The sequence below is a fragment of the Chlamydotis macqueenii genome, chromosome 12 (genome assembly GCF_036417535.1).
Source record: "Chlamydotis macqueenii isolate bChlMac1 chromosome 12, bChlMac1.mat, whole genome shotgun sequence".
NCBI lineage: Eukaryota > Metazoa > Chordata > Aves > Otidiformes > Otididae > Chlamydotis > Chlamydotis macqueenii.
The window spans coordinates 828,415-841,378 of record NC_141567.1 but is presented as its reverse complement, the minus strand read 5'-3'; the positions used below and the strand labels follow the sequence as shown (position 1 = coordinate 841,378).

General features: G+C 42.5%; 1 protein-coding gene across 3 annotated transcripts in view; it reads right to left on the bottom strand.

Moving 5' to 3' along the window:
* Positions 1-12,964, bottom strand: part of CTDSPL2 (CTD small phosphatase like 2) — a 39,516-nt gene that overhangs the window by 18,144 nt on the left and 8,408 nt on the right. For all 3 annotated transcript variants that reach the window (XM_086756927.1, XM_086756925.1, XM_086756926.1), the window contains exon 2: positions 1,105-1,313. In XM_086756927.1, coding sequence (XP_086613053.1) covers positions 1,105-1,296 — 192 coding nt within the window. In that variant the 5' untranslated portion in view covers positions 1,297-1,313. The remainder of the gene's footprint in view (positions 1-1,104; positions 1,314-12,964) is intronic.

Below are 12,964 nucleotides of genomic sequence, written 5' to 3'. Positions count from 1 at the left end.
TTTAACCATTTCTTTTTACCGAAATACTTCTTTGTTGGTACTTCAACGCCACGAAATATTAAATTTCACTACATTATTGACAATTCAAGAATATACTGTTAATTATTTCAACTTCAGCTTGTTAAAAAGTTATTGTTTCAACACTTAGTTCAAAACTCAGAAAATATTTCTGATTGTATACCATATTTTTATTTATCGTATAGTTAATGTGTGATACATTTTAATTTAGTTATGACTTCTTGGCTACTCTTCTTTACAATTTTAGCTACACAGTATCAATATCTGGACTGCTGGGATTGCATCAAGTTGTTTGTTTTGTTTTCTTTTTTTTTTTAACCGGCCTCCCTTTACAGAAAAACCCCACACGTTTTTGAAGCAATTGCAAGGTTACATTCAGCCTATCAGAGTTTATATATATATTTGTAATACATATATATTAAAAAAAATCATCATCAAAACATACATGCAGCAGGTACTAACATGCGAAGATCAGTAAAGTGCAGACTTCTGTCTGGAGCAAGACAGATGAGGTTGAGTGGTTTCGCCCTGCCAGCGTTTGAACGGAGGCGGGGGCAGCGTTCTCTGCGATAACACACTGAGCAGCAATAAAACACTGAGCAGCCCTATCAGTGTCATGACAGTTGAATTTGTGAGGTTTGACCTTTATTGATTGAGGGACTCCTACACAATTTTGAACAAAAACACTAAAAATATTCACCAAATTTATGCTTACAGTCTTACTTTTCTTAGTTGCCAGTACTGGTAATTCCCAAATTCAAGGAATCCTTAGAACAGAAATTAAAAATCTACAGAATTTATTAGCCAACATTTTCACAAAGAAGTACTTAAGTAATAAATCCTGTGATTTATTGGATTGTCTTAAATACATCCACAATTGACTCCTGCAGGGTCTGAAAGCCTACTTTTTGTTTTTTTACCTGACACAACTACCACAGGTACTTCTTGCCTTCCAACTCTTTACAAGAATGTTTTGCTTCCACCACATTACACGTTTGTTTATTTTTACTAGAAATGGTTTTAAATCAAATTTAACTGCATATGACCCAGTTAAAAAGCAAAAGAAGAAACCCACTGCCTGCGTACCTTGGGCGTGCTTCCTTTAATAAACTTTTTGATTGACGACAACAAGCCGGTTTCATTTTTCTGTGGTTTTCCTCCGCCAACAGGTAAGCTCTCTTCCACCTCCGAATGTTTCCTCTTTGCCCTCAAAGCACGTTGTGTGTGAATCTGATTCGATTGCTGAGAAGCTTTCCGCGTTCTCAGCCTCATTTTCATGTGTACCACATGTAAAACTATAAAAGGAAAAAACAAGAATTCTTAGTCATTGAAGAAAACGTATTAAACTTCAGATCATGAATCCAAAGAAATTAGACAGCACTGACAGTGTTCTGATGCACCGAGCTTTTCCATCCACATACACGGCTGAATCTAAATCAAAGAGCTGTTTCAGTTAAAGCATAACGCTGGCAGAACAACAAATGAACGTAATCTAGCCATGCATACATCTAACCATTAGATCAATGGGGTTCTTGCATAACCCTCCATCTGAGTAGCAGGGACAAAAAATCTGCCTGCTTTTAAGATGGAAAGGATTGTATGGAGCCTGGCGTCTTCAGCAGCAAATGACTGGCCTCAACGGCCCAGGCAGTCCTTTCCAGCTCTGTGCTCCTCACAATACTTCATTTTAAGTCTCTACATTAAATCTGAGGTGAGGCATCAATCTAAACTTGGGTCAACTGTTCACAGAAGAAGAAATCATAAACGAGACCACGCATTCAATGTGGGTGAGGATATAGCAGCTCCGCAAAGGAACCTAGGATTGATCTTCAGTACAACTGTGCTTGGGAATGGGGCTGGACCACAGGGAGACTCACGCAGGGGCAATATTTATTAAAGCAGAGTAAAAGGCCATTGCAGGGAAAGAGCCCCATTTATGTCTGATCTTCAACTGGCACAGTCAAATTTGTGCACAAGTGTGACTGCTTTTCTGGACCGAGCGATATGCCCTCCTCAGTGGGCTGAGGCTCATACTTGGGTTGATGTCAATGGGACTACTCACGTGCTTAAAATTATGTGTATATTGGATCACCAGCAAAAAAAAAAAAAAAAAAAAAAAAAAGAAGTAGTAAGAAACCTATCTGAATTGTAATGCACAGAAATACTGCTAAGGAAGTAATATGCATTTCCTAGATGGAGTCATGAGAAAAAGCATTTTTTGAAAAAGAAAACCATACGCTTATCACAACAGGAATCAGTATCTGCTTTTCTGATGTTCGTTTAGCATGTACCTTATTGCTGAATAGACAGAATAAATACTCTGTAACAGTTACAATATAAATAACGTCAACAGGTACGTAGTTTAGGAAGAGGCAGTGGTGGCACTGATGTCATTCACAGACACAGAAATACTGTTGCAATGTTTTTCAAAAACAGACCAAAACCTGGCCACAGTTGCATTTGTTCGCAGTGAGGTAAACCTGAATCTCAAATGAAAGGCGTTCCAGCTCATGAAGAACAACGTAACTACTGGCGCTATCTCCAGAAGGCTTAGCAAAAAAAATACTCCGTTGGTATTGTCAAGAGCGCAAGGTTTCAGTTACATACAGGACTTGTTTAACCGCCGGCAAAGACGGGATTTCATTTTTCACACGTACACGCCCAGCATTTTCCCTCAGTGGTGCATACAACAGCTGGTCACAGACGGGACAGGGACAAGTCAAGACTCTGAAATGACTGAAGCACCTACAGCTAAAACCTGACATGGGAGCTTTCAGGAAAGACAACAGAAACCCTAGCCTTAATTTGTACAAACTGGTTCCTTATAATCTTGCGCCCTCTAGTAAGAGAAGCATTAAAACTCTGAGTCCATGAGAGTCTCCTTTCGTTATTAGTATCTGCAATAAAATCTGCATTTCATTTAAAAGAATCTATCATATGTGGGAAAAAAGTAATGCAGAGAAATAATTTAAAAATCCCCAAAGATTTTAATTCAATTTTCTGTTCCTATGCTTGGCCACTAGAAAAATAAAAAGATAAAAATAACATTCTTATACAAAGATGTAAAATAAATACACCTGTTACGAGAACTTGCATCTTGACTTTTCTTTCTTACAAACTGCTGCCAGATTAATTTTTTGGGTCTGAATTATGGCGGGAAGAATCCACAATAATAGACACATGATCCTATTGTACCTCTGTACAAGTCAGGAGGACGGAATTATAAAATTGAAGAAATTATCAAACATCAATGGGCAGGATGGTCCAAAGATGCCTTAAAAGGACATGTAATGTATTTTCACTTCAGAAATACTGAGGAAAGTAGTATTTTTTATCAACACTGTGTGGATTAAATTACGTAAATTTTATGTTAGTATGGCTTACCAAAATAATATTATTCTACTTGGCTGGAAAAAAAAAAAAAAAAAAAAAATTTAAGGTTTCTCGGTGTTCGTGTATGTGGGAGACGAATTAATTCACAACCCTAGCAGGAAATACAGCCTGAGACAGAAAACGGCCATTAAACTTTTACATCAAATAGTTTATCAATGTTTCAAGTTAAACAGTTTGCAATTTGCTGGAATGAACTTAGAGAAAAACAACGCTGTTTTGCCATGTTAAAAATATTCTTAAAACTCTCCAAGGAGCTCCAGTCCTTCCACGTTTTGCAAAGGGAACTTTATTAGCAATATCATCAACCTGTTTAGGAATTAATTTGGTTGAACTCTCTGAAATTCCTCACCCTGCGTGCGGCAAGGAGACCCGAATTAGCAGCACCCGCCAGGACAGGGTGTGCAGAGGAGCGCAGAGAGCAGAGCCAGGAACACTCCACCATCCCAGCTTCAGCTGGTTGCTCCTTCAGATCTCCGACACGCCAGGCAGCCCTGTCCCATCCAGAACCACCAGCCATTCTTTGGGAATTGCACAGGTTGAATGGATTTTTGTTTGCAGTCCTTCCTGCCAGGAAGCCCTGGAAGCCAGGCACAGGAACAGAGCAAGGAGGCAGCCTATACTCACCATGGTCCCGTGGGTACAGGAAACATTTATACCGAGCAGTTGAGAAGTGGGAAAAGGAGAATAAAATCGGAAAGATGTATGAGAAAGGGTACAAGATATGTAATCATCAGAGCAAACTTCTCAGAGGTACTTTAAGATACAGTACAATGACACGAGGGAACCTAGTGCCCTGCTCCTGCTCCCTCCCCATTTCTTTTCCACTCTCGTTTCAGAGTCTGTCTCCTCCTCAGAGACCAGGCTAGCTCACGGAGCTAACAGGAAAAAAAAATTACCTCATTTTTGCGCCAGTTAAATCAGTTTGTAAAGGGAATCAATGGGCATCCCAGTAATGCAAGAGAGCAGGCACTGGAGAAGAACACAGAGCACACAGCGCGAGTGCCACAGCCATACATCACACAGCCCGCTGAGCTGGGTGTTTCAGAGAGCTGGATAGGACTGAGGTCCAAAGATGGATAGAGGGAAGCCAGGAGTCACTGGAGACTCCATTCTCACAGCACTCGCTGTGACTGAGCACAGGATTCAAGGTGGCCCCGATGCCTTGGAGCAAACAGGTGGGCAGTGTGTGCGGGAAGCCAAGCACCAAGCAAGCGGTATGGAGCACAGTCAGTGCCACCAACCACAGTCCAAGAGTTCCCTGACCTCAGTGACGTCTGCCAGTGCCACCACAGAATCACTGAGCTGGGAAAAGACCCTTCAGATCATTGACTCCAACCAGAAACCTAACATTGCCAAGTTCACCACCAAACCACGTCCCTAAGCTGCACATCTACACAGCTTTTAATTCCCTCCAGGGACGGCGGCTCCACCACTGCCCTGGGCAGCCTGTTCCAGCGCTTGGTAACCCTTTCACTGAAGACATTTTTCTAAACCTCCCCTGGCGCAACTCGAGGCTGTTTCTTCTCATCCTGTCACTTGTTACTTGGGAGAAGAGACCAACACCCACCTCGCTTCACCCTCCCTTCAGGCAGCTGTAGAGAGTGATGAGGTCTCCCTCAGCCTCCTCTTCTCCAAACTAAACAATCCCAGTTCCTTCAGCTGTTCCTCCTAAGACTTGTTCTCCAGACCCTGCACCAGCTTTGTTGCCCTTCTGTGGACACGCTCCAGGAACTCAATGTCTGTCTTGTAGAGAGGGGCCCAAAACTAGACATGGTATTGGAGGTGCAGCCTCACCAGCGCCGAGTACAGGGGCAGGATCACTGCCCTACTCCTGCTGGCCACACTGTTTCTGACACAAGCCAGGATGCTGCTGGCCCTCTTGGCCACCTGGGCACACTGCTGGCTCATATTTAGCCAGCTGTTGACCAGCACCCCCAGGTCCTTTTCCGCCAGGCAGCTTTCCAGCTGCTCTTCCCCAAGCCTCCAGCACTGCACGGGGTTGTTGTGAACCAAGTGCAGGACCTGATACTTGAGCCTTGTTGAACCTCATACAGGTCACCTCAGTCCATCAATCCAGCCTGTCCAGATCCCTCTGCAGAGCACAAGAAGAGGATACTTTAACCCAAACCTTTTCTATACCCTAATGCTTTTGGGCCGCTCCTAACTGTGGTCTCAAGTTAACCCAGCCACAGAATCTAATTTTCAATCACCTGTGCTGTGAACTGTCTGGAAAGGGTGTGTCACCCAGACCCCAAACAGCCAGGACTCCCTGAACTATGCATGTGCATGTCTTTATATACTGAACAAGCGAGCGTCTTAATTCTCTTTTACCTAGGTCAAAAAACTCTGAAAGGTAAGAAGAGAGTTACACCAAACTAATTCCAGTTTTTGATTGACAATGGATAACCATTTGCCATAGGAAATTAGGAATTAAGTAAATGAACAGAAAATATAATAAGATTCAGTATATTCAAAGATGTAAACCACATCCATTAAAATGTTACTTAGACATTTTGAAAAACTGGAAAACATCCTGCAACGTGACTGCATAAAACAGCAGTCTTTTAAAACATTCTGGTGAGAAATCCTGGATAGGAATTAAACAAGACTATACTAAAAACAAATGTGTGTAAAAAGGAATTAGGCAAAATTGTAAAACATTGAAAGAAGATTGACACTAGTGAAATTCCAATTTAAGAATGAAAATATTACTTACAATTTGCTATGCTACAAGTTGCCTGATTTTTCTAGAACGGAAACAAGTATTAGGCAGACAAAGCACGAACCAATGTAATGTTTGTCCACGGTGAGTACGTATGTATCCAGCAAGGAACCGTTCAGCTCATCTGTACACTCCTGCCAGAGTGGCTCACTTCACATCCTGGGTATCACGCCTCGGGTTATAAATGTCTCTAATGGACTTAGCAACAGTTACCTACAATCCTCTCAATGACAGAAGTTTGCTTTCCTAATGCTCGGTACCTTTGGCTGGACAGTTTTTACTCAAGTTATATTTGTGTTTCTTCTCTGAAACAAGAATAAGCCAGCCTACAATACTGAACACGCTCTCTCAGTCGAAATAATCAAGTCTAAACACGTAGGTGAACTTCCTTCCTCAAAAAGGTAAACTGGGATTCCACCACGGCGCGTCACTCGGCAAAGAGCCCGCCTGCGGAACCCAGCACCTCGCTCAGCCACGTTCAGGCGAGACCTTGGCCACGCCAGGGAGGTGCGCTGAGCCCAGAGCCAAGCGGCTGTACAGTCGGTTCCACGTGGGATTACACTAAACAACCGTAAGCGATTTCTGTACTTCAATTCTCTTCTCAGCAGATTCTCTTTCAGGGGCCTGCAGCTCAAAACCCTCTCTCTGTGCAATAGTGTCTTCACTATTCACACCTTCTCACCATGAAAAGCTGGCACTGAAGTATTACCGCAACATCGTGAACCTGAAGTCAACTAAAGACATTAACGGCAAATACACTGAACGTTTAAAGATCAAGCCATGTTGCTTGATTTTAAAACTCTCAAAAAAAAACCAAACCCAAAAACTTTCTTTCTTGAATCTCTTCTATATCTGTAATAAATTCAGAAAGTAGGGGGAAAAAAGAAAAAAAAAGAAAAATCTGATTCTTCAAAAGAGAAATACAAGGCAGAGAGGGATTAAATGGAATTCTCATTAAACAGCTGGTGAGATAGGAAAACAAGAAATGAAGGAGCTATTAAAAAGCAGCAGTTGGACAAGCTACAGCCACAATGAATCCCCCCGTTTCCTGAGTCCCTGCACACCCAGCTGTCAGGCTCGCTACCTTGTAAATACTGCTGTTGTTCCATGGCACAGGTACAGGGTACCTAGAGGAAAGAAATTCCTGAGAGTGACTCATGTTTCTAAATAAGAGCGTACCTCCATGAAATTTTCAGTTAGGGATGATTTATTTTCCCACCACTTACAGTACTACTTTTTATCTATTTTTCCCAAAACTATAAAAGAAAAATTAGGGGAGGCACATATAATTACAGGGTTTAAAGCTTTTTGATACAGGAAAGAGTTCAAGATGGTAAAAGAACAATAGTGACAAACAACAGCAAGAGCTAACTGACAAGAAAATGTAAAATGACAGTGTTGAACGATTTCTGCCTTTAATTTGGTACTCAGCAGTAACACCGGACTGCTGTCACTGAAAACGATGTATTCCGAGCCTGAACACTGCCAGAGCTCTGGAGAAGCAGACTGACTGACCACGCCTCAGGAGGGGAACTGGTGAACACACTAGGTGACTTTTCTTTTTCTCTCCTATCTGATTGATTTCTCTAGCATTCCAATGCGATACCCAGGGCTTTCCCATGCGCATCAGCCAGATGCTATGCATCCTCACTGGGTCTCGCAGAGCATCGTGCTCTGCCCAGCACTACAGGAAGGGGAGGCACAGAGCTGCGGATCACCTCACTGCTGATAAAATGTGCTCATTTCCTTTGAATATTCTAGCCATACAAGCTGGATCACAGCGGGCCAATCCAGAGAAAGAGGAACCAAGAACAAATGTTTTCTTCAGTTTCCTTTTAAACAAATATTACCAGTCATATTTTGTCAGTACACTTCATTACTGTGGTGTGACTCAGATGTCAAGTATGAAGAAACATCCCAAGCAGAAGACGTGTTCATCGAGCTGGCTGAAGTCCATTCACACACTACTAGCGATACTTTCGAGAAACATAAGATCTTATGCTAGCGTACGAAGAAGCTCGAGTCACCATGGGAAAGGGACAAAAAGTTGATAAGCCTATGCCTGGTGGGGAGAGAGAACTAAGGGACAAATGATAACCCTAGTGTAATCATATACCTGCCTGGACTCACAAAGTCAAGGAAAATGACTTACAGATAAAGCCTTTCATCTAGGCAGGCCCCAGAGCACTTTACAAACTTCAAGCAAGTGTTTTTCCTTAGTTCAAAGATGTTGAGAGTTTTCCCCCCTCAAAGACTCTTGGTCTTTCTTTAACCAGCTTATTTTTCCTTCCCTAGAAAATTACAGCAATTTCATATTATTCCAGCTGATGTATTTCATATTTTGCAACATACGGTACTACTTGTCACTCTTCTCAAATCTTCAGGTGTGTTTTCCTGCAGCTCTCTCCTAGAGAGACAACTATTAACTAGGAAACCAGGATTAAAGGACGTCTGGAAGTAGCGCTAGTATAGCGTAGCTAAAAGCAAAATAAAGAGACAGTGATTTATAAAAACAGCAAAACACACAATATGTACTGTTCAAATGTTGGTGCTTGGTTATGAAATCTGGATAAACGTACAAAGAAACTACAAGTTCCACCAAAGCAACAGCTAGCAATTACAGCTATCAAAGGTGCAATGCAAATGGCACCTCTACATTCCCTGCGCTTCACTGAAAGCACCTTTTCTTCTCCTCCATACCTTTCAAGTTACTAACTCATTTCAACCCAAAATAAAACCACACGCGAAAATCCTGGGCTGCAGTCTCCGTGTTTTAACCATGATTCCTCAGGATGCCTGCCCTGGACTCGCATACACAGTTCTATGCTCCCAAAGCTTACGCATCTCCCCTAAAAGAAACATTCTCTTAGAAAGATTTTGCCAAAGAACGAAGGCAGCTTTTTATAATTAGCCTTGCTTTATTTTTCTGCACTAGCAATCATATTTCTAGGCACCATTGTTTTGCCACTGCTTTGCTAGCGAGGTTTTGTTTTGATTATACTGTACGTGTTTGGAACTGAAAGTTTATTCCCTCCTGGCCAAGATATTTTTTTCTTTGCGACTGAGGGTACATGCTTGTAATTAATTCAGTCTTTTCAGTTTCGGTCAGACTACTGACCAACAAAGAAAAGTGGAGAGCCAGGTTAATCATAGAAGAGTTAATCTCAGAACAGAATCCCAAATCTGCCGCCAAAGACAGATACTATTTACAATCCCTGATGTTGCCAAGAGCAGAATTTTACATTAGTCATCTTCAGATATTGCGGAGCTCACCAATAGCTGACACATTTTGAAACAAAAGTTTGCAGTGCTGGAGTTTGAGATGAGCGGGTAACAAATTCCGCTGGAACCAGCACTGCCCCTGTGGAGGTTCTGGAACGGACCAGCTGTCTGTAGACGTACCAGGCTCTCCGGACATTTAATCCATGCTGCTGGGCACAGAGGGAGCCTATTTTTGGAAGTCATGCCCTCTTGTTACAACTCGCGGTATAGACAGGTTGCTAAACACTTCCTGAACAGACCTTCCAGGATGTTGTCTGACCACAAAAAAATCCTCATTTATTATTTTTTTTTAATTGTGCATCTAATCCATGTCAGTTATGTTTTTAATTAAATAAAAATCAAGACGATTAATAAGCCCAAGTAAGTTTGTGTTGGACTATGGAAGCCGTGCAGTAACTCCTACGTTCGTTATGAGAAGCTAATAATTTCTGCAAGGACTATACAGACGTAAGGGCTGCACCAGAAACCCTAATCTTGCTCTTCTTCACCTTAATCTTCCTGTGGGATCAGAACCACAATCACATATTCCGCAGGACTTTGTCAGGTCACTGTCTTCTAAAAGGCTAGATAAGGCTTTCGGCTGCTCCTTTGGCCTTAAAAATAGCAGACTACTTTTATTGTAGGAGAAAAACTTATTAAATCATAGCATGATTCTTACTGCCCCGGAAAACATTTTTCCTTGGTGCACTATATAGCTTCAAAACCTTTAAAAATAGTTTAAACTGTGCTCTCTACCTTGTAAGGGGCTGCTGTTATGCTCTTCTCACACCTGGCTTTCCTGATTTAGAAATTATAAATAAAAAAAAAAAAATAAATCAACCAACTCTGTTGTTAAAAATGGGGAAAATGCCATCACAGTCAAGATTTTTACCATCCACTGGCCTTACAAATTTTAAGCTAAACATTCTGCATCACATATACGTGCTGATTTAAACCCGGCGTTCTCATAGCCCATTCTGGCCTGCTTCGTCATTATTACAAACTGCAGTCTCTGACATTAACTTGCTAATTTGTGCATATACCTAAGCTAAAACTGATATGAAAATAAGTGCTGAAGTTTTAACAGCTTTATTAATTTGTGAGTGATATTACGTTTTTATGTATAACCTTAAAAACATAATATTGGGACATTATGAACTTGAGTCTCATTCAGTTTCGAAAACTTAACTGAAATGAGTTTCAAGGACCTGCCGGATCCCATCACAACAAGGATATTTTACACATTTTATTTTATTTTATTTCATTTTTTTCCCCCCTATTTTATTTTGGGTGAAAAATCCACAAGAAAAAACAAACCTCACTGCCTATTCAGTGGAAAGTTACAGAAGTTTCCGGTCAATATTTCTATTATATAGTAATAAGCACAAATTACCAACAGAAACAAAAGCTCTGCAAGCCAAAACTGATCTGCATACACACTACAATGTTTCCATTCTTCTTTGAGTCTACCTTGAATTTCACTTGTTTATTTCACAAGCTAATTGCCTCCAGTTTGGTCTAACGAACCTCTGCCACTTTAAAATGTGTGTAATGAAATAACAACTTCATGGTTGCAAAGTATCAGACGCCGCTCTGGAGACAAGCGGGGAATCCTTCCGTCAAGTGAGAGGGTACCATTTGTCCAGTGCCTTACTTCGGAAAGTTTGTATTTGAAAAAAGGCAGGAGCAACGAGTACTGCTATTACTGATGCTGTACGGCAGAGGTTCACATTCTCAAGAAAAAAACATGCAAAACCAGCTGGCATTTTAGTATGCCTGGCGACCCGAGAGACTCCGAGTGGGAGGAAAGGGAGGCTGCGCATCTGCGTCACTGGGCAGGGGCTTCTCTGCTACCCGGTAAACGTCAATGGCACAGAGGCAGCTGAAGTCCATTATCTCCACGCTCCACCCATGTGTCTAGCTATGTATTGTACAACAGAGAAATCTGCAAGAGCAAAACACGCTGATATCACCTGTGAGCTTACACGGTTGTCGGATTTATTTTTCCAATCGCTCCCCAGTCCCAGGAGCAAACCTGGCCTCTCCATCAGGAGTCCCACAGAACAAGAAACGGCCGTGCCATCTTCCAAAGCAATGTGAGTCTTCCTGACAGGGGTTAATTTATTGCATCACAAACCAGGTACGGTATAATTTGGGCGAATTTCCCAGATACTGTGGAGACCTAGTTTAACTTAAATACCAAACGTAATGCAAGTGATCTTAAACACCAAACAAGCACCTGGAAGGAAGCTGTACCTTCTGTACATACGACAGAGCACACAATACTTTTCACCAGAAGTGCTGAAGAAACAATTTACCAAAATCACGGAAGAGCAGTTTTGATATTTAAAAACATGTTAATGACAACAGAAGGAATGCTTTCTAAATTCCATACCTCCTTCCTCTACATCCCTTCCACTCAGTAGGGATTTTCCACCGCGCATTACGACTGGCTATCTGCCTATCACAGAATACCACGCAGCGTGTTCCCTCCGACAGTAAAGCCACGTTAAGGAGCCATTCACCCCTCGGTGTCTGGGCCGCTTGCTGCCACTCAGCACGTAGCTGCAAGACCTCAGTTTTTGCCGAACAGCTGGCACAGGGAGTTCCAGCCTCCCCTTCCCCGGCACCACTCACGCTCACGATGGAGTTTGCTGCTCTGACAGGCCGTGGCTCCACGACAGCCCAAGCCAATCTGACTGCTGTCACACTCCTGCACCCTCCCTGAGGCAGCTTTGGCACTCAGCTCACCTTCCATTTAGCCATATTTTTAGGCCAGCTTAGTAAACTGAAATGTTTCAGCACAGCGTCACAGGAACAAGGGGTGGAATAAAAACATACAACTCCTGGCAGGGGAAAGGACAGCTGTAGCAGGGAGCCAGCAAGCCCAGGGCGGTTGAAGCACTGTACCAGCTCATCCATGTGGAACTACATAACTTAACAGGACTGTTTAGCTGTCAGCGTGCTCTCTGGCAGTCACGGATGGTGTCGATGGCACAGCGCTCTCCTGGATGGCGCTCGGGCCAGCTCAGAGCAATACATGGGAGAGGGCTGTTCCCTGCGGGCAGGGCAGAGCGGGTCACTCTGTTTTGGAGGAAGAGAGCTGAGCTGGGAGGATGCAGCCTGTGTCACGCCACCCGCTGCGGAGGCCACCGAACACATCCTGGCCCGTTCACTGCCTCATCAGTGGGACTGACCGCCCTAAGGTGCTGTGGAACCTCAGCTGCTCCGGTATCAACCGTGAGGCTGGGTTTTTTTGTTGGTGTGATCACTGAAGCTATTCAGGTTTAAGATTTTCCTTTTATTTCCTGGCACATTATTCTAACAAAGACCATCCGCTCACAAATTTTTAAAGAAACAGCATTCTATGTTATGGGTTTCATTTGCTTATTGTACTCTGACGGGCTATGTTCTTTAGCATAAATGTTAATAACCTTTTTCTGTTACAGTTGATTATTTTACAGTCTGATTTCTAGAGAAAATAAGGCTTATACAATTGCACCGCCCATAACTGCTGTGTGTCTGACAGTCCTCCCCTGGTAAACGCAGAACCCACTGACCAACATCAAC